Source organism: Rhinatrema bivittatum, chromosome 2 (genome assembly GCF_901001135.1).
Source record: "Rhinatrema bivittatum chromosome 2, aRhiBiv1.1, whole genome shotgun sequence".
NCBI classification, from domain to species: Eukaryota; Metazoa; Chordata; class Amphibia; order Gymnophiona; family Rhinatrematidae; genus Rhinatrema; species Rhinatrema bivittatum.
In genome coordinates, this window is record NC_042616.1 from 699,615,144 (window position 1) to 699,637,252 (window position 22,109).

The 22,109-nt window shown below is 47.5% G+C and overlaps 1 protein-coding gene across 15 annotated transcripts in view; it reads right to left on the reverse strand.

Annotated features, from left to right (window-relative positions):
- Positions 1 to 22,109, reverse strand: part of PIP4P2 (phosphatidylinositol-4,5-bisphosphate 4-phosphatase 2) — a 569,842-nt gene that overhangs the window by 269,966 nt on the left and 277,767 nt on the right. For 14 of the 15 annotated variants that reach the window (XM_029591643.1, XM_029591647.1, XM_029591637.1 and 11 more), the window contains one exon: positions 8,739 to 8,818. The exons of the other annotated variant lie outside the window; for it this stretch is intronic. In XM_029591643.1, coding sequence (XP_029447503.1) covers positions 8,739 to 8,818 — 80 coding nt within the window. The remainder of the gene's footprint in view (positions 1 to 8,738; positions 8,819 to 22,109) is intronic. 15 annotated transcript variants of the gene reach the window in all.

Sequence of the window (22,109 nt, forward strand, 5' to 3'; positions counted from 1 at the left end):
CTGAGATCTACCCAAAGGTTGAATCCTCTGCAAGGTCGCTCCTCTGTAGGGTCAAAAACATCTAAACCCCCTAGTACGACCCCTTGTACTGAAGGTTCACGGTGTCTGTCTCTTATCATCTGGTAAACAAGGAAATGGGAACTCGCCCCACTTATTGGCCATTTTCTCCAGCTCACTCCGAAATAAGAGTGAGCCTTTAAAGGGCAACTTCATAAAGTTAGACTTCGAGGTTGTATCAACAGACCAAATTCTCAGCCATAGCTGATTCCTAGCCGCTATTACCAAATCCACCCCTCTGGCTGAAGTCTGGACCAATTCGCAGCCTACATCTGCCAAAAAGGCAGCTGATGGTTCCATCACTGCCTTGGAGTTCATGCCAGATTCATCAAACTCCTGAAAGAGCGAACCACCAGGGAACCACAGGAAGCTATCTGCAAATTTGTTGCTATTGCTTCAAAGGCCTGCTTAAGGATTGCCTCTATTCTCCTATCCTGTGCATCCTTCAAGGCCGCTCACCTTTCTACGGGAGTAATTGTCCGCTTGGTAACAGCACACACAAGCGTATCCACTTTCGGAAAACATAAGAGCTCTCTCAAGGCTGGATCCAGGGGGTACAGTCCTTTCAAGACTCATCCCCCTTTAAAATTAGCTTCTGGGGCGCCCCATTCAAGATCAATTAATTCTTGAATGTCTTCCATAATAGGAAAGCAGCATGAGACTTTATGCAAGGAAATCAAAACAGGATCCTTCTTTGGCTCAGACTTGGAGACAGACCCAGGTACTCCCAGCATCTTCAATGTCTGGGAGATCAGAGCTCATAACTCATCTCTATGAAAGAACCTCAACATAGTTCTATACGGCTCCAATCCCGGAGGAATTTCCCCATCCTCCAAGAAGTAGATAGGTCTCATCATGTGTGTCATCTGGTCCCTATTGGGAAGGCTGGATCCAGGCATACCCAGTGCTTACCCAGAACATCAGCCATGTGGGATTTCACCGCTTACAATCCTGAGTTATTAAGATTGGCCGGAGCCGGGGATTGCGCCTGAAGGAGTGCAGTCCTAGAAAAATTCTACCCAAGAAAAGGCAGAAGGATCCATGCCAAAAACAGGGGCCAACTGATCTGCACCCACTGAGCTACTTCACCCGCTGAAGAACCAGTTAGGGGAGCTCCAAAATTAGGTGACCCTTCTGTCAGCTTTTTTTCCATTCCTGAATTAGGGTGGGAAGAACCAGGCTTAGCAAAATCAAAAGGAGGTAATTCTCCCTGCGACTCTAAACAGCACTGACACAAATTCAAGGGAATGCCAGGTTGAGATGCCCAAATATGACAAGCAACACATACGGCAAGGCGCTTAGTTTTCTTCCCTATAGGGGCCATAGTTGGCCAATATGCCTAACAGGCGCCTGACAACACTGTGCCTATATAAGTGCCCAATCTGAGCTCAGACAATGCGCATAAAAAAGTGCATGTGTGTGTGCACAAATAACTGCTCTGGTAGGCGCTCCTATGTACCTAAGTAGGTGCTCAACCAAACGCACAACGAGCAACACAGTGGGACACACTAGAACGATCCGACAGAACTGAAGAAGCAGTCCACGGTGCTCAAAAAACGCATCAAAACGCCCCCACAGCCTACCACACGGTGAACCAACACAGCTTTGTAGTGGGGCCTAGCCACAAGGACTGCTCAACCTATTTGGCTGCCCCTGTCCCCTGAACTCCACCAGAGGCGGGAACCACCGTCAATTCATGCATCGAGCATTGAGACCGGGGGGGGGGGGGGGGTGTAATCTCTACTCAACTCCCCTTCTCTAAGTCCTTTTTTTTTTTTTTTTTTTTTTTTTACAATACCCTTTACCTGAGCTCAGCCCATCCCAGCTGAGAACAAGGTCGGTCTCCAGCTGTGAGGGGGAGAGGGAATAGACCTGCACCACTGCACTCAGTTTCCTGCACCCACTTGGCCTTTCGGGTTTTTTTGGGGGGTTTTTCACAACTAAGTCCACACCAGTTGAAAAACCAGCTACCGGACCAAGGCACTCACTTGAGGGACCACAGAAATCACCTCAGGAATTCTCCACTGAGAGAGGGACCATATATCACATCACCACAGGAGAGCGAGGCAAATTAATTTTCCTCTTCTTTTCTCCTTCAGAACTTTAAAGCAATCCTCAAGTAGGGAGATGCACGTCCACCATCCGCTGGAGATGGAAATACTGGCGAGCTGTTACTGCAGGGGTATATATACTGTGATGTCAGCTTTGCTCCTTCTCCATCTGCTGGTAGAGGTGCAAAACCCATTGGTTTTGGATTCACCTGTCTGTATGCTAAGAAACAGATGGTATAAATGTTGTAGAAGATACTATGGCCACTGGGTAAGCCAAAAGTGCTTTTTAAAAGTCAAGCACTTTTACTCCAGCTTATAAAAGTGGCACTTATCCAATAGAAAGTCTCTTTGGAAAAAACTAGGGGAGGAAATTTGTAGATCAATTAAAAGATGAAGAGTATGATAGTTTTTTTCTATCTGTGTATCTACAGTGGCTCCATTTTTGGGCTTCCCAAATAATTTTTTTTTAGACAGCAATATTTTTTTTTTTAAAACAGACAGCTGCTTTTGTTATATTTGCCCTAGAAGGCCATATTTATGTTCTGTAAATAGCACCCATAATTTACTGATCTACTTCTGTGACATGGTATATAGCAAAATTGCTTACCTTGTAATAGGTGTTATCCTAGGACAGCAGGATGTAGTCCTCACATATGGGTGACGTCACTGACGGAGCCCTATTGCGGGAAAACGTTATGTCAAAGTTTCTAGAAACTTTTGACTGGCCCTGTGAGGCCACTGAGCATGCCCAGCATGCCATGATATTCTCTGCCACAGGGGTCTCTCTTCAGTCTCATATGTAGCAATAAACATTAGCAAAAATAAAATAAAATATAAGATACCCAACTCCGCGGGGTGGCGGGTGGGTTTCGTGAGGACTACATCCTGCTGTCCTGGGATAACACCTATTACAAAGTAAGCAATTCTGCTTTATCCCAGGACAAGCAGGATGCTAGTCCTCACATATGGGTGATTAGCTAGCTAGAGGCTGAGTCATTTTGTAGTGAAGCAACACGGAAGTATTGTTGTTGAAAATGAGGCAGCCGAAGATCACAGCAGGTTGGATGTAGGAGGAGTTGGGATTAAACTGGAAACAAGTTCTTTAAGACAGATTGTCCGTAAGCTCAATCTTGTCGTCCTTGTTTGTCCAAACAGTAATGAGCTGCAAAGGTGTGGAGAGAACTTCATGTTGCTGCTCTACATATGTCAAGGATTGGCACTGAACGATAGTGTGCTACTGAGGTTGACATCACTCTTACTGAATGCGCCTTTATTCGCCCTTTGAGAGGAAGGCCTGCTTTTTCATAGCAAAACTGTATGCAATCTGCTAACCAGTTGGACAGAGTATGTTTACCCACTGCTTTCCCCGGTTTGTTTGGATCATAAGACACAAAGAGTTAATTGGATTTCATGTGGATTGCAGTGCGGTTTAAGTAAAATGCTAGCGCACGTTTACAGTCCAAGGTATGTAAGGCCCGTTTCTCCTTGGTGAGAATGAGGCCTTGGAAAGAATGTGGGTAAAACAATGGATTGGTTCAAGTGGAATTCCGTAACTACCTTGGGAAGGAATTTCGGATGTGTACGGAGAACCACTCTGTCATGTAGTGATTTGGTATATGGTGAGTACGTGACAAGTGCTTGTAACTCACTGACCCTTCTAGCCGATGTTATGGCTATGAGGAAGATAGTCTTCCATGTGAGAAATTTAAGATCACAGGAATTTCATGGGTTCAAAAGGAGAACGCATGAGTCTTAACAAGACCAGATTCAGGTCTCATTCTGTGACTGTGGGCCAAATTGGTGGTTTAAGTTGAGTTAAACCTCTCATAAACCTGCTGACAAGAGGTTGTATGGATATTGGTGCATCTCCCATCTTGTTATGGTATGCTGAGATTGCACTTAAATGTACTCTTACAGATGAAGTCTGGAGACCAGAGTCTGAAAGATGACATAAGTAGTCTAGTAGAGAAATTGTGGGGCAGGAAAAAGGGTCAATACTCTTTTGACTGCACCACAAAGTAAATCTTTTCCATTTTGAAGAATAGTTCTTCCGTGTGGAAGGTTTACGTGAAGCTATAAGCACTTGAGATACATTGGTTGAAAGATTGAGTGGTTCTAAAATTAAGCTTTCAACATCCATGCTGTCAGGGATAGGGATTGAAGATTGGGATGGCGCAACCGACCCTGATCCTGAGTTATGAGAGTGGGAGCTACACCCAGGTGAATGGGATCCCTGTTCGAGAGGTCTAGAAGTGTGGGAAACCATACTTGTCGAGGCCAATATGGGGCTATTAGTATCATGGACCCCTTGTCCTGTTGTAGCTTCACTAGAGTTTTGGTTATGAGCGTATAGAAGGCCTGAGTTCCAAGGGCGAGCAAATGCGTCCTTGGCTGGCTGGTTTTTCTGTTTGTGTAAAAAACATAATTTGTCCACTTTGCGATTCAGGTGTGACGCAAAGAGGTCTATTATTGGTTGCCCCCAACGTTGGAATATCCTGGTCGCTACTGAGGGATCCAGGGACCACTCGTGTGGTTGGAACTGCTGACTGAGTCGATCCGCCACTACATTGTGAATGCCTGCCAGATAAGTGGCCCGGAGGAACATCGAGTGTTTCAGGGCCCAGTTCCAAATCTGTGCAGCTTCTTGACAAAGGAGATACGAGCCCATACCTCCCTGTTTGTTGATGTACCACATGGCTATTGTATTGTCCGTTTGGATTAGAACAGTCTTGTGTGAAAGGCAGTCCTTGAATGCATGCAGCGCATAATGTATAGCTCGAAGTTCCAAGAAATTGATTTGAAATGTTGCTTCGAGTTTTGTCCAAATATCTTGGGTTTAGAGATTGTTTATGTGAGCTCTCCTACCCAAGGTGGATGCATCTGTAGTTAAAGCTATCTGGGGACTGGTTGTTGGAAGGGTAGGCCCTTGCACAAATTGTCCTTGTTTGCCCACCAAAGTAGGGATAAACGTAGCTGGCGGTTTACTTGAATTGGAGAATACAGTGGTTGAATGGCTTGGATCCATTGTGAACTTAATGTCCATTGGGTTACTCTCATGGCGAGCCGTGCGCCATAGGAGTGACATGAACTGTAGAGGCCATGTGGCCTAGTAAGGTTAGAAACTGATGAGCTGTTGCTTGTTTCTTTGAGTGAATAGAGTTCGCCAATAGGGAAAGTGTTTCTGCTCGATGCCCGGGTAGAAAGGCCTTTGAGAGGATGGTGTTCAATTCTGCTCCTATAAATTGAAGCAGGTGAGACGGAGTGAGATAGGACTTTTGATAATTGAGAAAGCCCATGTAGTGAAGTAGAGTAATTGTTCGACTGAGAGAAGCCAGAGCTCCCTGTTGAGATTGAATTCTGATGAGCCAGTCATCTAAATAGGGAAAGACATGGACACTTTCCTTGTGCAAGTATGCTGCTATTACTGCCAGACATTTGGTGAATACTCTGGGAGCAGAGGCATGTCCGAACGGTAGTACTCTGTATTGGAAATGTTGATGACCCACCATGAAGTGCAGAAACTTGTGATGAGGGGGGAATATTGGAATGTGAGCGTAAACGTCTTGAAGATCCATAGAACAAAGCCAATCTCCTGCTTGAAGAAGTGGAAGCATGGTGCCTAGAGACACCATCCTGAATTTTTCTTTTTTCAGAAATTTATTGAGATTTCTGAGGTCTAGGATGGGACGTAGGCCTTCGGTTTTCTTTGGAATGAGAAAATAATGGGAATAGAATCCTTTGCCCTGCTGAGTCCGGGGCACCGGCTCTACAGCCCTGGCTCTCAGAAGGGTGGATAATTCTACTTGCAATTGGATTATGTGACTGTCGCTGAGAGAAAGGGGTCACGGAGGAGAATCTGTTGGAATTGAGAGGAAATTGAGTTGGTAACCTCGAGATATTATTGTAAGCACCCATTGGTCTGTTGTTATTTGAACCCAATGGTTGTAAAAGGAGGATACCCGACCTCCTACCGGAAGCTGTGGATGAGGATTGGAGAGAAGGTGTGTTCTCTGGGAATGGCCTCAAAATCCAGCAGCCGGTCCAGTCTGTGGCAGAGGTTGAGGCCTAGTCGCCCTAGGATGTCTGGGCTGAAGTCTATGATGTGGCTCCTAGATGTGCTCCTAGATGTAGGGGGGTAATATCGCCTCTGTCTATAGAAGGGTCTTCTGGGATCCTTTCTTTGAGACTTACAAGTTGGCTGCGTAGGTGGATCCTGTGGGATCGATGAAAGCTGTCTCAGGGTCTCTTTATTCTCTTTTAATTGAGCAACTGCATCTTGTACTTTGGACCCGATGAGGTTATCTCCAAGACATGGGAGGTCTACTAACTTGTCCTGGACTTTAGGCCTGAAGTCCGAGGCTTTAAGCCATGCCCAAAGTCTGGCACTTATACCCAATGCAGCCACTCTGGAAGCTGTCTCAAAACCATCATAGGCCGCACAGACCTCGTGTTTGCCTGCCTCTAGCCCTTTATGGATGATCACTTGGGCTGCTTCCTGATATTGTGATGGAAGTGATGGAATAAAGTCCTGCATTTGCTTCCACAAATTTCTTTGGTACTGGGTCATGTATAGTTGATATGAAGATATCCTAGAATTTAACATGGCCCCTTGGTAGACTTTCTGTCCCAGGGAATCTAAAAATCTGTGATCTTTACCTGGGGGATTTGAGGAATGTGGTCTAATCCTTTTGGACTTCTTTTGTGCAGACTCTACCACTACTGACTGGTGAGGAAGCTGCAATTTTTGGTAGCCAGGAGTAGACTGCACCAAATATGTAGTGTCCATTCTTTTGTTGACAGCTGGCACTGAGCATGGATGTTCCAATTCTAGCAGAACATCATGGATTGGTATAGCTACCACTTGCTTCGGAGGGTCTACAAATTGCAGAACCTCCAATGTTTGCTGTCGTACTTCATGTTCTGTGACCAAGGTGAACGGTATAGTGTCAGCCATTTCCTGGATAAAAGTTGTGAATGAGAAATCTTCTGATGGAGATTTCTTTCTTGGATCCGATGAGGAAGTATCCAACATGAAAGCTTCAGATGAGGTATCTGAGTGTGTATCACTCCAAGTATCATATGGATCTTGCTTAGGCAGAGAAATTTTGGAAGTTCTAGGCAGTTGAGGAATCCCTGAAGGTCCTGGTAGTGGGTCATCAATGGGTGACTCCTCAGGGTGTTCTTCCTGGGGTTTGGAAAGAAGAGTACCAACCACCTCCTCAAATTTCTTCATTAAACGTTGGTAAAGTGCCAATTCTGGATGTCCTGGGTCCCCAGGTGAGATTGGCATCGATGGTGATGGTGCCGGAATCGAAGATGTCGTTGGTGCCTTCGGTGGTCGCGTCGAAGTCTCCTTAGTTGGAATCGACGTAGGTACCGGCATCGATGGAACCATTGGTATCGGAACCGGCATCGACGGGGTCGTCAGCATTGGTATGGTCACCGGTCTCGGTGGAATCACCGGCATTGACAAAGGTACCGGCATCGGTTCAAGAACCGGCATCGGTGTCGGCATCGGCGAAGTCGCCGGAGTAGGTCTCTGTTCTTTAAGGACCTGGAGCACCGCTTGTCTAAGAAATTCTGACAATTCCTGCAAAACAGCTGGTGTAGCCAGAGCAGATGAACGCAGTGGCAGTGTAGAAGTCACTATTACCTTCGCAGATCCCTGTGGAGGTTCGATCGATGGAAGTATAGGCCCCGGCGCCGAGGGTAGCAGAGTTTCCTGAGGTTTTGGCAGTCTGTTCCTCCAGAGAGAGTGGCGTAGCTGGAGTCGGTGCGTGCGATGTCAGTGGCGATGTTTTGGTCGATGTTCTACTACCAACCTTGTCGATGCCATCGATGTCGATGGGTGATCTCCTGATCCCTCCAGACAACGTTTTTTTTTTTTTAATTCACTTTGACACCCCTACCGGAGACGATTTTGTTGATGTTGAAGGAGAAGGAAGAAGCTGAAGGTGAAAGAGATGTTCCATCTTCTCCTGTCTAAGTTTTCTTCCTTTGGGAGTCATCTCTGCCCACTGAGGGCAGGATGAGAAATCGTGTTTATCTCCCAAACAGAGAACACACTCAAGGTGTGGATATGTTATGGACATTGTCCTATTACAAACCGAACATTTTTTAAAACCCGAAGCCATTTTCTATCGACAGCCGTCGATGAAAAAAGGGGGAAAAGAAAATGAGAAAAGTTTTTAACTAAAAGTAAAAACAAGACTGTGATTATTCACCGGCCGATGAAAATCTGAGAGTATGGGAGAAAATTTCTAAAGAAATAATTGACTTTTTCAGTCAGACAACAATGTGAGAAAAACTCACAAGGCTCCTTGCTCTGCGATACTTACAGCAGCGCAGAAAAACAAAGACTGAAGAGAGACCCCTGTGGCAGAGAATATCATGGCATGCTCGTCATGCTCAGTGGCCTCACAGGGCCAGTCAAAACTTTCTAGAAACTTTGACAGAATGTTTTCCCGCAATATGGCTCCGTCAGTGACGTCACCCATATGTGAGGACTAGCATCCTCCTTGTCCTGGGATAATGTAATAATCACCAGAGCTTTAAAAAAAAGTAGCCTTAATTTTTATCATCTACAGCAGCTTTTAATATTTTGTGCCCAGAAACAATAAACATACATACCCAGCTGACTTTATCATGTAAACATACTTGATCACCTGGTGGAAATTCAGCGGGAAAATCAACACTGAATGTTGAGATTGCTGGAATAAAATATAACCTTTATTAAGATCAGTGTACACACTCTTAAAAAGCAATGTCAAATTTTCTCCAAAGGAGGGAAGCAAGGAGCAACTAATTGCATATTTTATATTTATCTATATCTACCTACCTATCAATATAGAGAGAAATTCTGGATACCATAGTGCCTAGAAATTTGGCCATGGCGCCTGGAAGTTTCTTGCCCCAAATGTCCTTCCTGGCCATTGCTGCCAAACATCATTGTTTCAGCCTACACCAGTCCAGTCTCAGAGATTTTGAACCATGCGGTGCCTGAATGCCCATGCTGGTTTCAGTCTTGTGAGACTTTAGACTGCAAGACCAGCACAGGACTTCAGGCATCATGTAGCTCAAGCTCAAACTGAGAACCACATGGTGTAGGCCCAAAGAAAATATCTGTTCACTGGTAGCAGCAGGAAGTTACAAAGGAAAATTAGTTGTTACCTGTTAATTTTCGTTCCTGTAGTACCACGGATCAGTCCAGACAGTGGGTTGAGCCTCCTTTCCAGCAGGTGGAGACAGACTAAAACTTGCAGGATGCCCTATATCAGGACAGAGCCTATCCTTTCACCCTTCAGTATAACGTATGTCAAAGCAGAAAACAATAAAACCAAGAATAGGATCAAGCAAGTAACCAAAAGCTCAACGGAGCAACCATAGAATAATGTAGAAGCATAGTATACCTATACGCTCTTGCATAAACTTGGTATAAAATAACCACCAAGGCTTCCGGTGTAAATGCTCAGTAATCTTGCACCAAGTAAAATATGAAATCTGCAGACCTGCAAGAAAACAAGCTTCGAGAGGACAGAAGACAGACAGGGAAGGGCGTCTGGACTGATCCGTGGTACTACAGGAACGAAAATTAACAGGCAAGAACTAATTTTCCTTTCCTGTAAGTACCCGGATCAGTCCAGACAGTGGGATGTACCAAAGCTTCCCTAAACTGGGTGGGACCGAGACAGTCCCGCTTGAAGCACTTGCCGCCCAAAGGAACCGAACACCGGAGCGTGTACATCCAGAAAGTAGTGCCGAGCAAAAGTGTGCAGAGACATCCAAGTGGCAGCCCTGCAAATCTCCTGTGGAGAGACAGACTGACTCTCCTCCCAAGAAGTAGCCTGAGAACGCAGAGAATGGGCTTTCAGACCCTCAGGAAGTGGACGACCCTGACAAAGATATGCCGAGGAAATGGCTTCCTTCAACCACTGCACAATCGTGGTCTTAGAAGCTGTTTACCCCGGTTGGGACCACTCCAAAGGACGAAGAGATGGTCCGAAACGTGAAAGTCATTGGTGACTTGAAGATAACGAAGCAAGACTCGCTTGACATCCAGTCGATGGAGGTCGCCCCCAGCCGTACCCATAATCTCCTCCGGAGAGAACGCGGGGAGTTCCACCAACTGGTTGACGTGAAAAGCGGAGACAACCTTAGGCAAGAAGGAAGAAACCGTCCTGAGAGAGACCCCGGAATCAGAAAAACACAAGAAGGGCTCCCGACAGGACAGCGCCTGAAGCTCGGACATACGACGAGCAGAGGAGATAGAAACTAGAAAGACAGTCTTAAGAGTAAGATCCTTGACCGTAGAGTGGCGAAGAGGATCAAAGGGAGCCGCACAGAGAGCACGAAGGACGAGGTTGAGACTCCAAGATGGACACGTGGCCCGAGAGGGAGGGCGGAGGTGTCTAACACGCCTCAGGAAACGAATGACGTCCGGGTGAGCAGCCAAGGCATGACCATCCACCCGACCCAGGAGAGAGCCAAGCGCAGAGACTTGAACGCGTAAGGAATTGAAGGAGAGACCCTTAGAGAGACCCTTCTGAAGGAAAGAAAGAACCAAAGGAATCGAGGCGGAGCGCGCCGGGACACCCGCCTCCGTACATGCGGAATCAAAGACCTTCCAGATGCGCACATAGGCCAGAGAAGTCGACTGCTTCCGGGCTCGCAGCAGGGTGGAGATGACCTCCTCCCTATAACCTTTGCGCCTCAGGCGACGCTGTTCAAAAGCCAGGCCGCTAGACAGAAGCGATCGGCCTGGTCGTAAAATACAGGCCCCTGACAGAGGAGACGAGGGAGATGACTGAGGCGCAGGGGCCCGCCACCGCTAGATTGATGAGATCCGCGAACCACGGCCTTCTCGGCCACTCGGGAGCGACGAGAATCACCGGACCCCGGTGGAGTTCGATTCTCCTGAGAACTTTCCCTACCACGGGGGGAACATGTACAGAAGCACGTCCGCCGGCCAAGGGAGAGCCAGAGCATCCACGCCCTCTGCGCCGTGTTCCCTCCAGCAGCTGAAGAACCGATTGGCTTTGGCATTGCGCAGAGTCACCATGAGGTCGAGATGAGGAGGACCCCACCTGTCCACTATCAGAGCCATGGCCGCGTCCGAGAGTTCCCATTCTCCCGGATCGAGCGACTGCCGGCTGAGGAAGTCGGCTTGAACATTGTCTTTTCCGGCGAATTGAGAGGCCGCAAGGCACTGTAGGTGACGCTCCACCCAAGCGAGTAGGCGGCTGGCTTCTAAGGCTACCAGGGGACTGTGAGTGCCCCCTTGGCGATTGATGTAGGCGACTGTGGTGGAGTTGTCGGACAGGACTCGTACCGCCTTGCCGCGGATCAGAGGAAGGAACTCCTGAAGGGCCAGGCGGACCGCCAAAGTTTCCAGCCGATTGATGTGCCAGCGCGACTGAGTCTGGGACCATGTCCCCTGGGTGGACTGAGATAGGCAGACCGCACCCCAGCCCAACAAGCTGGCGTCCGTGGTTACTATCGTCCACTGTGGAGCTTGAAAAGGCATCCCTTGTAGGAGATGACGAAGGGACAGCCACCATTGTAATTCGTCGGCAGTAGACTCCAAGAAGGGAAGGACTATGTGGAACTGCTCCGACACTGGTTGCCAACGAGACAGCAAAGCTTTCTGTAATGGACGCATATGAGCAAAAGCCCAGGGGACCAGATCGATGGTAGAAGCCATGGAGCCCAGGACTTGGAGATAATCCCGGGCCGTCGGTGAAGATAGCGCAATCAAATTCTGAACCTGACCGATCAGTTTGAGGGCTCGCGCCCGAGGTAAGAAAACCTTGCCTACTCGGGTGTCGAAGTGTGCTCCCAGAAATTCCAACTCCTGGGAGGGCTGAAGCTTGCTCTTAGAAAAGTTCACTATCCACCCGAGAGAGGCAAGAAGCTCCAGGACTCGATCCACCGCCCGCCGGCAAGAGGTCTCCGACTTGGCCCTGATGAGCCAATCGTCCAGATAGGGATGGACGAGAATCCCTTCCCGGCGCAAGGCCGCAGCCACTACTACCATTACCTTCGTGAAGGTGCGAGGAGCGGTTGCGAGGCCGAAGGGGAGAGCTCGAAACTGGAAGTCCTGGTTGAGAATGTGGAATCGGAGAAACTTCTGGTAGTCGCGGTGGATGGGGATATGAAAATATGCTTCTACGAGATTGAGGGAAGCAAGGAACTCTCCTGGATGGAGTTCCGCAATGACCGCCCGCAGGGTTTCCATGCAAAAGTGGGAGATCTTGAGGGCCCGATTGACCCTCTTGAGGTCCAGGATTGGGCGGAAGGACCCGTCCTTTTTGGGCACGGTGAAGTAAAATAGAATACTGGCCGGCGCCAATTTCCCTTTCTGGGACTGGGACCTCCGCCCCTAGATCCAGAAGCTTGGAGAGAGTCTGGACCACCGCGTCCCTCTTGGCCTGGCCACAAGGTGAGAACAGAAAGAGATCTGGAAGTTCCCTGACGAGGTCGAAAGCGTATCCGTCTCTGATAATGTCGAGGACCCACTGATCCGAAGTGATTTTGACCCATTCCTCGAAAAACAGGGAGAGGTGTCCGCCGAGGTAAGGGACCGAGGGATGGGCCGGCTGAACTTTATTGTGTGGCAGGTTTAGCGGTGGTACGCACGGGCTGGCCCTCGCGAAAGGGCCGCCTGCCACGAAAGGACTGCGACCAGGACTGTGCACGAGAAGACTCCCTAGGAGTACCGCCCCGTCCTCGAGAAGCGAAGCGACGCTGACCCCTGAAGCGAAAGCGAGAGGCCGCGAAGGACCGAGAAGCCTTAGGGCGGTCCTCTGGCAGTTTATGGACCTTGTTGTCAGCCAAGGAGTCCATAAGCTTGTCGAGGTCCTCGCCAAAGAGCATCTTACCTTTGAAGGGAAGCGTGCCCAGCCGGGTCTTCGAGGACTGATCAGCCGACCAAGTGGCAAAGCCAAAGGAGCCTCCGGGCAGCCACTGTTGAAACCATCACCTTCGCCTGGACACGGACCAAATCGTAGAGGGCGTCCGACACGTAAGCGATTACCGCCTCCAGACGTTCGGCCTGTTCTGCCTCACCTGGCGGAAGCTCCCGGGCGCAGAGTAACTGTTGGACCCACTGGAGGCCTGCCCACATCATGAGGCTGCTACAGCAAGACGCCCGAACCCCGAGGGCCAGGACGTCGAAGATGCGCTTCAGGTGAGCCTCCAGCTTACGATCTTGCGAATCCTTTAGGGCCGTGGAACCTTCCACCAGGATCGTGGTGTGCTTGGCCACTGCAGAAACATAACAATCCATGGATGGATATCGCAACAGCTCCAAGCCCTCTTCCGGGAGGGGATAGAGCTTATCCCTCGCACGCCCCACCCGGAGTGAACCCTCAGGAGCCTCCCATTCCCGTAGGATAAGAAGCTTAAGCATGGGGTGGAAGGGAAAGGCCGAGGCCGGAGCCCTCCCAAAACCGGGTTCATATCCTTAGGAAGTGAGGCCATGAGATTATCCACGGAGGGACTTTCCAGACCCAGCTCCTCCAAAACAAGAGGGAGGAGGGGCTCTAGCTCCTCCTTACAAAAAAGACGAAGGGCTCTGGGGTCATCCCCCTCTAGGCGGGGGCATCTGCCGAATCCGAGGAAGCAGCAGGGTCTGAGGACCCAGGAGACACCGGGGGAGGGGAGGAGGGGGGCACCCCCGGGACCACCCGCACCCGAACTGGTCCCTGAGGCTCCGCAGCCGGTCCAGAGGTCAACGGCGCTGAGTGAGGGATTTTAGACGGGGGGGGGGGGGGCTTTCATCCATCTCATGCAGGCTAGCTAAATAAGATTTGTGCATGAGGAGGACGAAATCCGTGGAAAAAGGGACCCTGGATTTACCGGGGGGGGGGGGGGGGGGGGGGGGCGAGGGAAGGTCAGGACTCCCCTCCTGGGAACCCACGGTGGCCAAATCGGGGGTTAAATCGAAAAAAATCCAGCCCCCCAGCCCCAGGGAGCACTGAAATCGGCCCCGACGAAAAATCCAAGATGGCGGCCGTTCCCGGGCTCTGCCGACCCGGGAAAGGCCTAGCCATGCTGGGAGGAGTGGAGCCCCGGGCTAAATTTGCTTGTCCTGCCGAGGAGGGACCTTCCCCACCCGGCAGACAAGCAGTGCAGAGGCCCTGCCGCGAAAAACGCGAGGAGGACAACCCACAAGAAACACAGGCTGTCAGCCGGCACATAGCAACCTCGGCTGAAGAAAAAAAAGCTGAAAAAACAAAGCTTGATTGACAGCCTGCACAGCAGGCGAGAGCAGGCGGGAACCTGCTGCCTTCTGCTTCTCTGACTGCCGGTTCTAATCCTATACTGACCAGAAAAAGTTAAAAAAGCTGGTCAACTGCTGCAAATAAGTTAGAGGTAGGTGAGTACCTGCAACTTATTGAAAGTTAAAATTTTGAAACTCCTTTTTTTTTTTTTTTTTACTGAGCGCAGCAGCAGGTTCAAAACCCTCTCGGCAGCCAAAGGGGGAACGAGGCCCAGAGAGCGTCGGTCCCCACACCTGGAAGCGTACATGGACTCAGGACTAAGCAGGGAACCCCCTCCTGCAAAAGGGGACAAGCCCCCCTGAGCCGCGCAAGAGCTGGGAGACGGACGTCTCCCACACAAAAAGGCACTAAGTAAGGCAAAAATTCCTTCAGAGATTCACTTTCTATAATTTTTTAAAAACAAGAACCAAAAGAAGTACTTGCTTGAACCTAAAGAGAATAAAGAGGCTGATTAGCCTACAGCAGAGAACCGAAGGGGAGATGCTGCACCTGCTGGGAGACAGACAAATACTGAAGGGTGAAAGGATAGGCTCTGTCCTGATATAGGGCATCCTGCAAGTTTTAGTCTGTCTCCACCTGCTGGAAAGGAGGCTCAACCCACTGTCTGGACTGATCCGGGTACGTACAGGAATGACAGTATTTATTTAGGCTGCAGTATAAGTACCAGAGAGGGGATGGGTTTCAGGAGCATTGGAAGTTCACAGCAGGCAGCACCAAAGCAGTGGTAGCCAGCAAGGTGAGGGGGAGGGTGGCGAGCTGGTCCAAAGCAACTGTGGTTGGATAATTTCAAGATAGAGAGAGAGGGGGTGGGAGGACTGGCTGGAGGGGAGGAAAAGCAACAATGGATCAAGGGCCTTATTTAGACATTTTTCCCCTCAAGACACAGGAACAGGAAAACAGCCTTAATAAATCAGGCTGCAGAGGACTGTAGCAGGCCTTGGCAGGAGAAACCCAAAACTTAAGAGCCAGTGCCTGGAGAGTTCTCTGAACCTCCCCGTCATCGCCTCTACCCCCCTTCCCCCACTTCAACCTTGGTGGGGACAACAGGAAAGTTGAGAGAGCTCTCAGTCGCTAACTGCTAAGCCTTCAGGCTGGCATTTATATCCAAAGAAAAGTTGTAATATAGATAATATCTAAAAACAACTTTTAGAATGAATGATTTCACCCTCAATCTCCAAGAATTAAAATTAACAGGATAAATCTGAAAATACATATCTGTATACAACCAGGGACTATGCCTAGCATTTTTTGAGAAAGCCTTGTGCTGTAGAAAGTGCTGGCACTGACATCATTGATTCTTCTCTAAAAGCCAGGTAACAGAGTTCAGGGGAGGGGACTGCTTTGTTTGTAAAACAAAAACTATTTCAGTTAGCTCTCAGTTTTCATTACTTCTTTGCAATTTAGAATCCCTCCCATCCCACTGCCAAATCCTCTATATTAACGTCCTTAAGTGAGGAGAGCAGGCTTTTTCCACAGTGCTTCATGTTTACATTCCACATACCAAAATTCTCTTTTGCTTTCCGGGAGGAAGTGTGAAAACACACCATGTAGAATGTGGGTAATAGCTTGCTTTATAAGTTAAGTGTTTGCCTGAGTAGATAAAGCAAAAGTTGCTTAGTCTGACTGGTGTTCTTCATGGACAAAAAGATAAATCTGTCCCAAATGTGGACAACACATTCGACAATGCCAAACACAGAACATTTACTAACTAGACCTAGAAAGATTTTCTGCTCACAAGCAGCTCAGTCATATTTCGGAGCTATGAGAAAAATGTTGTAGACCAAGGTGAAGTGGGAAGATACTGAGACCAATTTATCCTGCTGTTCACGGAGAGCACAAGTTACAGTTAAGCAACTTTGCTTTTCTTTGAACAAGCAGGGTGAATCAGACACACATAGAGGGACTCCAAATTTAAGGGTTATCTTGAAGCCCCCTATCCACATTCTCCTGAAGCAAACCTGCAGAAATGGGTGTCTGAACAATTTTGAATCTACTTAAAAAACAAAACAAAAAAGTCTTATGATTGACTGCCCCAATTTAATATCATTATGAATGTCAGTATCTAATCAGTAGTGAGAAGTAAATATAAGCACTGAATTCCATGTGACAGCTTTTCAATTGTCTTTGATGGAGCCCAAGTATGCTACAGAAGCTACCATTCTATTATACTATGGGCCGGATTTTAAATGCTCTGCGCGCGTAAATCCGGCCGGATTTACGTGCACAGGGCCCTCGCACGCCGGCGCGTCTATTTTGCATAGGCCGCCGGCGTGCGCACAGCCCCGGGACTCGCGTAAGTCCCGGGGCGGGACTGGGGGCGTGGTGTTCCTTGGAGGGAACAGATTTACACCTGTTCCCTCCAAGGCCGCTCCGATTTCGGAGTGGCCTTGGAGGGAACAGGCAGCGCGCGCCGACCCTGGATTTTATAAGATACGTGCGTATCTTATAAAATCCAGCGTACTTTTGTTCGCGCCTGGTGCGCGAACAAAAGTACGCGCTCGCACAAATTTATAAAATCTGCCTCAGTGTGCTTTCACATGACCCTCTTAACAAGAAGCCTGCTTTTGTATAGTAAAAACAGATACATCCCAAGATCCAAATAAAGGTGATGGAACAATTCCCCTATGAAGATAGGATAAAGAAGTTAGGACTCCAGCTTGGAGAAGAGATGGCTGAGGGGAAATATGATAGATGTCTATAAAATAATGAGTGGAATGGAACAAGTAAACGTTAATCAGTTGTTTACTCTTTTCAAAAGTACAAAGACCAAGGGCCACACAATGAAGTTACTAGGTAATACATTTAAAACTAATAAAAGAAAATATTTTGTTACTCAATGCATAATTAAGCTCTGGAATTCATTGCCAGAGGATATGGTGAAAGCTATTAGTGTACCTGCATTTAAAAATGGTTTGGACAGGTTCCTGGAGGAAATGTGCATAAATCAATATTAAGGTAGAGTTGCAGATATCCTTTGATTTTCTAGGGATAAGCAGCTGGGAATCTGTCTACCCCCTGAGATCTTGCCAGGTACTTGTGACCTGGCTTGGCCACAGTTGGAAACAGGATACTGGGCTTGATGGACCTTTGGTCTGACCCAGTATGGCAAAGCTTATGTTCTTATGTAAATTGCAATTGCACACTTTGTGACTGCTAATTCATTTCTGTTAGACACAAAAAGATAGAACTAAATATGTTAGAAAAATCCACCTGGCTGAGGTAGAATCTGGCGGAGATTTGTGGGTTCATGGGGGGACTTGAATGGTTGGATGTGGAGCAGTTATTTACTTTTTCAGATGGTGTGGGAATTGGGGGGCACTCCAAGGGGGTTGGCAGGTGGTGCAATTAGAATAAATCAATTTTATTTTTCACTCTGTGCACAGTTGGGCTCTGGACTTCATTGCCAGGGGATGTGGTTGAGGTAGATAGTGTAGCTGGGTTTAAAAAGAAGTTTTAGTAAGTTCCAGGAGAATAAACTGCTGTTAATCAAGTTGACTTAGTAAATAGCCACTGCTTATTACTGATTTTAGTGGCATGGGATCTATTTAATGTTTGTGTATTAGCCAGGTACTTGTGACCTGGATTGGCCACTGTTGGAAACAGGATGCTGGGCTTGATGAACCCTTGGTCTGACCCAGTATGGCAACTTCTTAGGTAGAAAGACAGTGCTCTTTAATGCAGCGATACTCAACCAGTGTGTCGCCAAGCACCTGCAGGTGGATCACAAACTCCCACTGGCCCAGCTGCTCGTCTCATCCCCTCCTTTTACCTCAGCGAGAGACTGCAGACATCCTTGCACTGCTGCCATTGCCACCTGGGCTGTCAGCTTGCTGAAGCCTAAAAAGGAACAGCACCAGTGTCAGTGGGAGTTGGCAACTGCAGCATGGCCCAGAATAGGAAGTGATGCTCAGGAAGAAGAAATGGCCATGCTGCATTCAAAAGTAGTGGCAGCAGCCACAGGAGTAGTGCAGGCCCAGAGAAAAGCAGCTGATGACCCGCAATGGGCGACAGCAGCTATAGTCCCCGCGGCCAATGGGATTTTTTCTTGGACTGCAGGGGATGGAGAAGGAGGCTGCTGCTGCAGCTCCCATTTGTGCTTGGGGGGGCGGGGGGGAATGAATGAGTGAAATTGAGAGCGAGCCAGTATGTGTGCAAGTGAGAGAGTGAGGGAGGTGACAGAGAAAGAAAGATTGGCAAAGGAGATGAAAGAAAGAGAGAGGGAGGAGAGAGAGAGAGAGATTAGTGAGGGAGCTGACAGAGAGAGAGAGAGAGAGAGACTGATTGGGGAGGTGACTGTGTGCGTGTGAGAGTGTGTTCATGTGAAAGTGCGCTTGTGTGAGAGTGTGTGCGGGCGTGTGCAAGATTTTGTGTGGATGTGTCAGAGAGACTGGTCTTGGGCCCTAAGGAAGAGGACCATGAGGACAGAGCATGCTGCTTCTTGTGTGTGCTACTGGCCTGCAAGGGAAAGGAGTAAAAGAGTTGCTGGACAGGGTAAGTTAAGGTGGCTTTTTAAGTTAATTTTTCTTGACTGACTGCTATTTTAATTATTGGCTATTATGTGATGTATCTGCTGTTTTGAAATATTTTATTGGTGTTTGGATAATTTTTGAGTTTGCAATTAATGGATATTCTATTAATCAGTGGTTTTGAAACATTTATTCTCTTTATTAGTCAGTTTTACAATTATTATTTTATTTCTCGAGGAATATATAAAATAGAAATGTGCAGACAAAAACTGAACTGGAAACAGCAAGAAGCCAAACTCTGTATGCAGTGTAACAATGGAAAAAAAGCAATTTTGCTTACCGTAAACGGTGTTTCCGTAGATAGCAGGATGAATTAGCCATGCTGTCTGGGAGTGTCCTCACGCGGCCGGCAGGCGGAACTTCTCCTAGAGTGCAGAGTTTTCCACTCTGTGCGTCTGCGCGGTGAGGTTCCCGCGCAATTGTTTGGTTTACCTCAGTCTCTTGTTTCAAAGCGAGAAGAATATAGAACGTAAAAAGTATTTTGTGTATTTGTGTAGACTGTCTAGGGAGGTGGGAGAGATCGCATGGCTAATTCATCCTGCTATCTACGGAAACACTGTTTACGGTAAGCAAACTTGCTTTTTCCCGGTGATAGCAGGCTGAATTAGCCATGCTGTCTGGGACTCCCAAGCTCCCAGGTGGTGTCTAGATGTTTGTTTGTAGGTTAGGACGCCACACTTAAGTCTTTATACAGTAGACAGTCTTATCTTTGTGTCATGGTTGACAGGATTGCCATGGGTTCCATGGCTGCATCAGAAGCGCTCTGCTGTTGTAAGCAGTAGTGTACTGTGAAAGCATGTAAAGAAGACCAAGTTGCCGCTTTGCAAATGTCTATCAGTGAAACGTTTCTGTAATGGGCGACTGATGTTGCAGTTGCTCTTATTTGATGTGCCTTTGGTGTCGTTTGTAGTGGTAGATTACGCTTATTGTAGCAAAAGGTAATGCATTGGGACAGCTAACTAGCCAAAGTCCTTTTGGAGACTGGTTGGTTAGGAGAGTTTGGGTTAAAAGAGAGCAATAGCTGAGATGGTCTGGATTCCGAATGAGTTCTTTGTTTGTAATAAGCCAATGCTCTTTTACAGTCTGAGGTGTGGAAAAGTTTATCTCTGTCGTTCTGATGAGGTTTTGGCTTGAAAATCGGTAGAGTAATGGTCTAGTTGATATGAAATGCTGATACCACTTTCGGGAGGAAGGTGGGATGAGAACGAAGTGTGACTTTGTTATGAAAGAATTATAAATATGGGGAGTAGTGAACTAGGGCTTGTAATTCGCTTACTCTCCTTGCTGATGTTACCGCTACTAAGAAAACTGTTTTCCAAGTGAGGTATTTGATATGACAGGCGTCTAGAGGTTCGAAAGGAGGTAACATTAGTTGTTCCAGTACGATATTGAGATTCCATGGTACCGGTGGTTTTGTGACCGGTGGACTCAGATGTAGAATACCACGCAAGAATCTGGAGATTAAGGGGTGGTTGGAAATAGGTAGTCCGTTCTGAGTATTGTGAAAAGCTGCAATTGCACTAACATTTACTCTAACAGAGGTGTATGCGAGACCTGCTGTGAATAGAGTATGGAGGTATTCTAGAAGATGTGTTATCGTTGTAGAGAAAGGGGTCTAGGTTTTTTGGTTTGCACCATTCTGCGTACCGGCGCCATTTCCCGGCATAGTTATGCCTGGTGGATAATTTCCTGGATTCAATGAGAACATCCTCAAGTTGAGATGAGAGTCCCAGGTAATCCAGTACGTGCCTTTCAATCTCCATGCTGTCAGAGGGATTGATGCATTGGGTGAAGAAGGGATCCCCCCTCCTGAGTTAGAAGTTGGGGAATCATCTCAACTTGAGGATGTTCTCATTGAATCCAGGAAATTATCCACCAGGCATAACTATGCCGGGAAATGGCGCCGGTACGCAGAATGGTGCAAACCAAAAAACCTAGACCCCTTTCTCTACAACGATAACACATCTTCTAGAATACCTCCATACTCTATTCACAGCAGTTAGTGCAATTGCAGCTTTTCACAATACTCAGAACGGACTACCTATTTCCAACCACCCCTTAATCTCCAGATTCTTATAGTTTTTGTTGATTATATATATATATTTATCTCTCGCTAATTGTTTCTTAGTTTAAATTCTGTACTGTCTTCCATTGCCCAGGTTTTACGCTCCCTGTTTAATGTAACTTTACTTTCTACCTTGATGTTAATTGGTTTCCCCTCAGTTACATTGTAAACCGGTACGATAAGACCTAGTCTTGAGCATCGGTATAGTAAAAGAAATTAAATAAATAAATAAATAAATAAATTCTTGCGTGGTATTCGGTGGGTGAATGGATAGTCGCTTGAGATACGGATACCATGGTTGCCTCAGCCAGGATGGGGCTATGAGTATCATATCCGCTGCATCTGTGATGCATTTTAGTATTATTCTGGAAATTAGTGGAATGGGAGGGTAAACGTAAAATAGGCCTTCCGTCCATGAAATGAGGAAAGCATCTGGAGCATAACGAAGTTTGCTGTGGTAGATGGAGCAAAATGTCTGAGTTTGTCGGTTGTTCTCTGTGGCAAACAGATCTATTGTTGGAAATCCCCACTGATGGAATAAGTTGGCCACTACATCCCGGTTCAAAGTCTATTCGTGTGGATGGAAGATTCTGCTGAGGCAATCTGCTGTTACACTGTCGAGACCGGGAAGGTAAGTGTCTTGTATCGAGACTTGGTTGGATACTGCCCACTTCAGAATGCGAAGCGTTTCTCAACAGAGGATCCAGAAACCTGACCCTCCTTTTTTGTTTATATAAAACATGGCTACTTGGTTGTCTGTGTATACCATGATATGTTTTCCCCAAAGAGTGGTCGAGAAGGTTTGAAGTGCTTTCCAAATGGCTCGAAGTTTGAGGAGACTGATTTGAAAATCGGACTCCCGTAGAGACCAACGGCCCTGAGTCTTTAAGTTGTTTAGATGGGCTCCCCAGCTCTTCCGTGAAGCATCCATAGTGAGAGTGACTTGATAAGGAGGTCGCTGGAACGGTGCTCCTGAGTTCAGGTGGTTGATATTCATCCACCACTGAATGTCTGTTCGCATTTGTCTGGTGAGGCGTACTCTGGTTGACAGTGGTTGCCAGAACTGTGACCACTGGTTCTTGAGCCCCATTGTAGATGACGGATGTGGAGTCTTGTGTATGGGACTAAT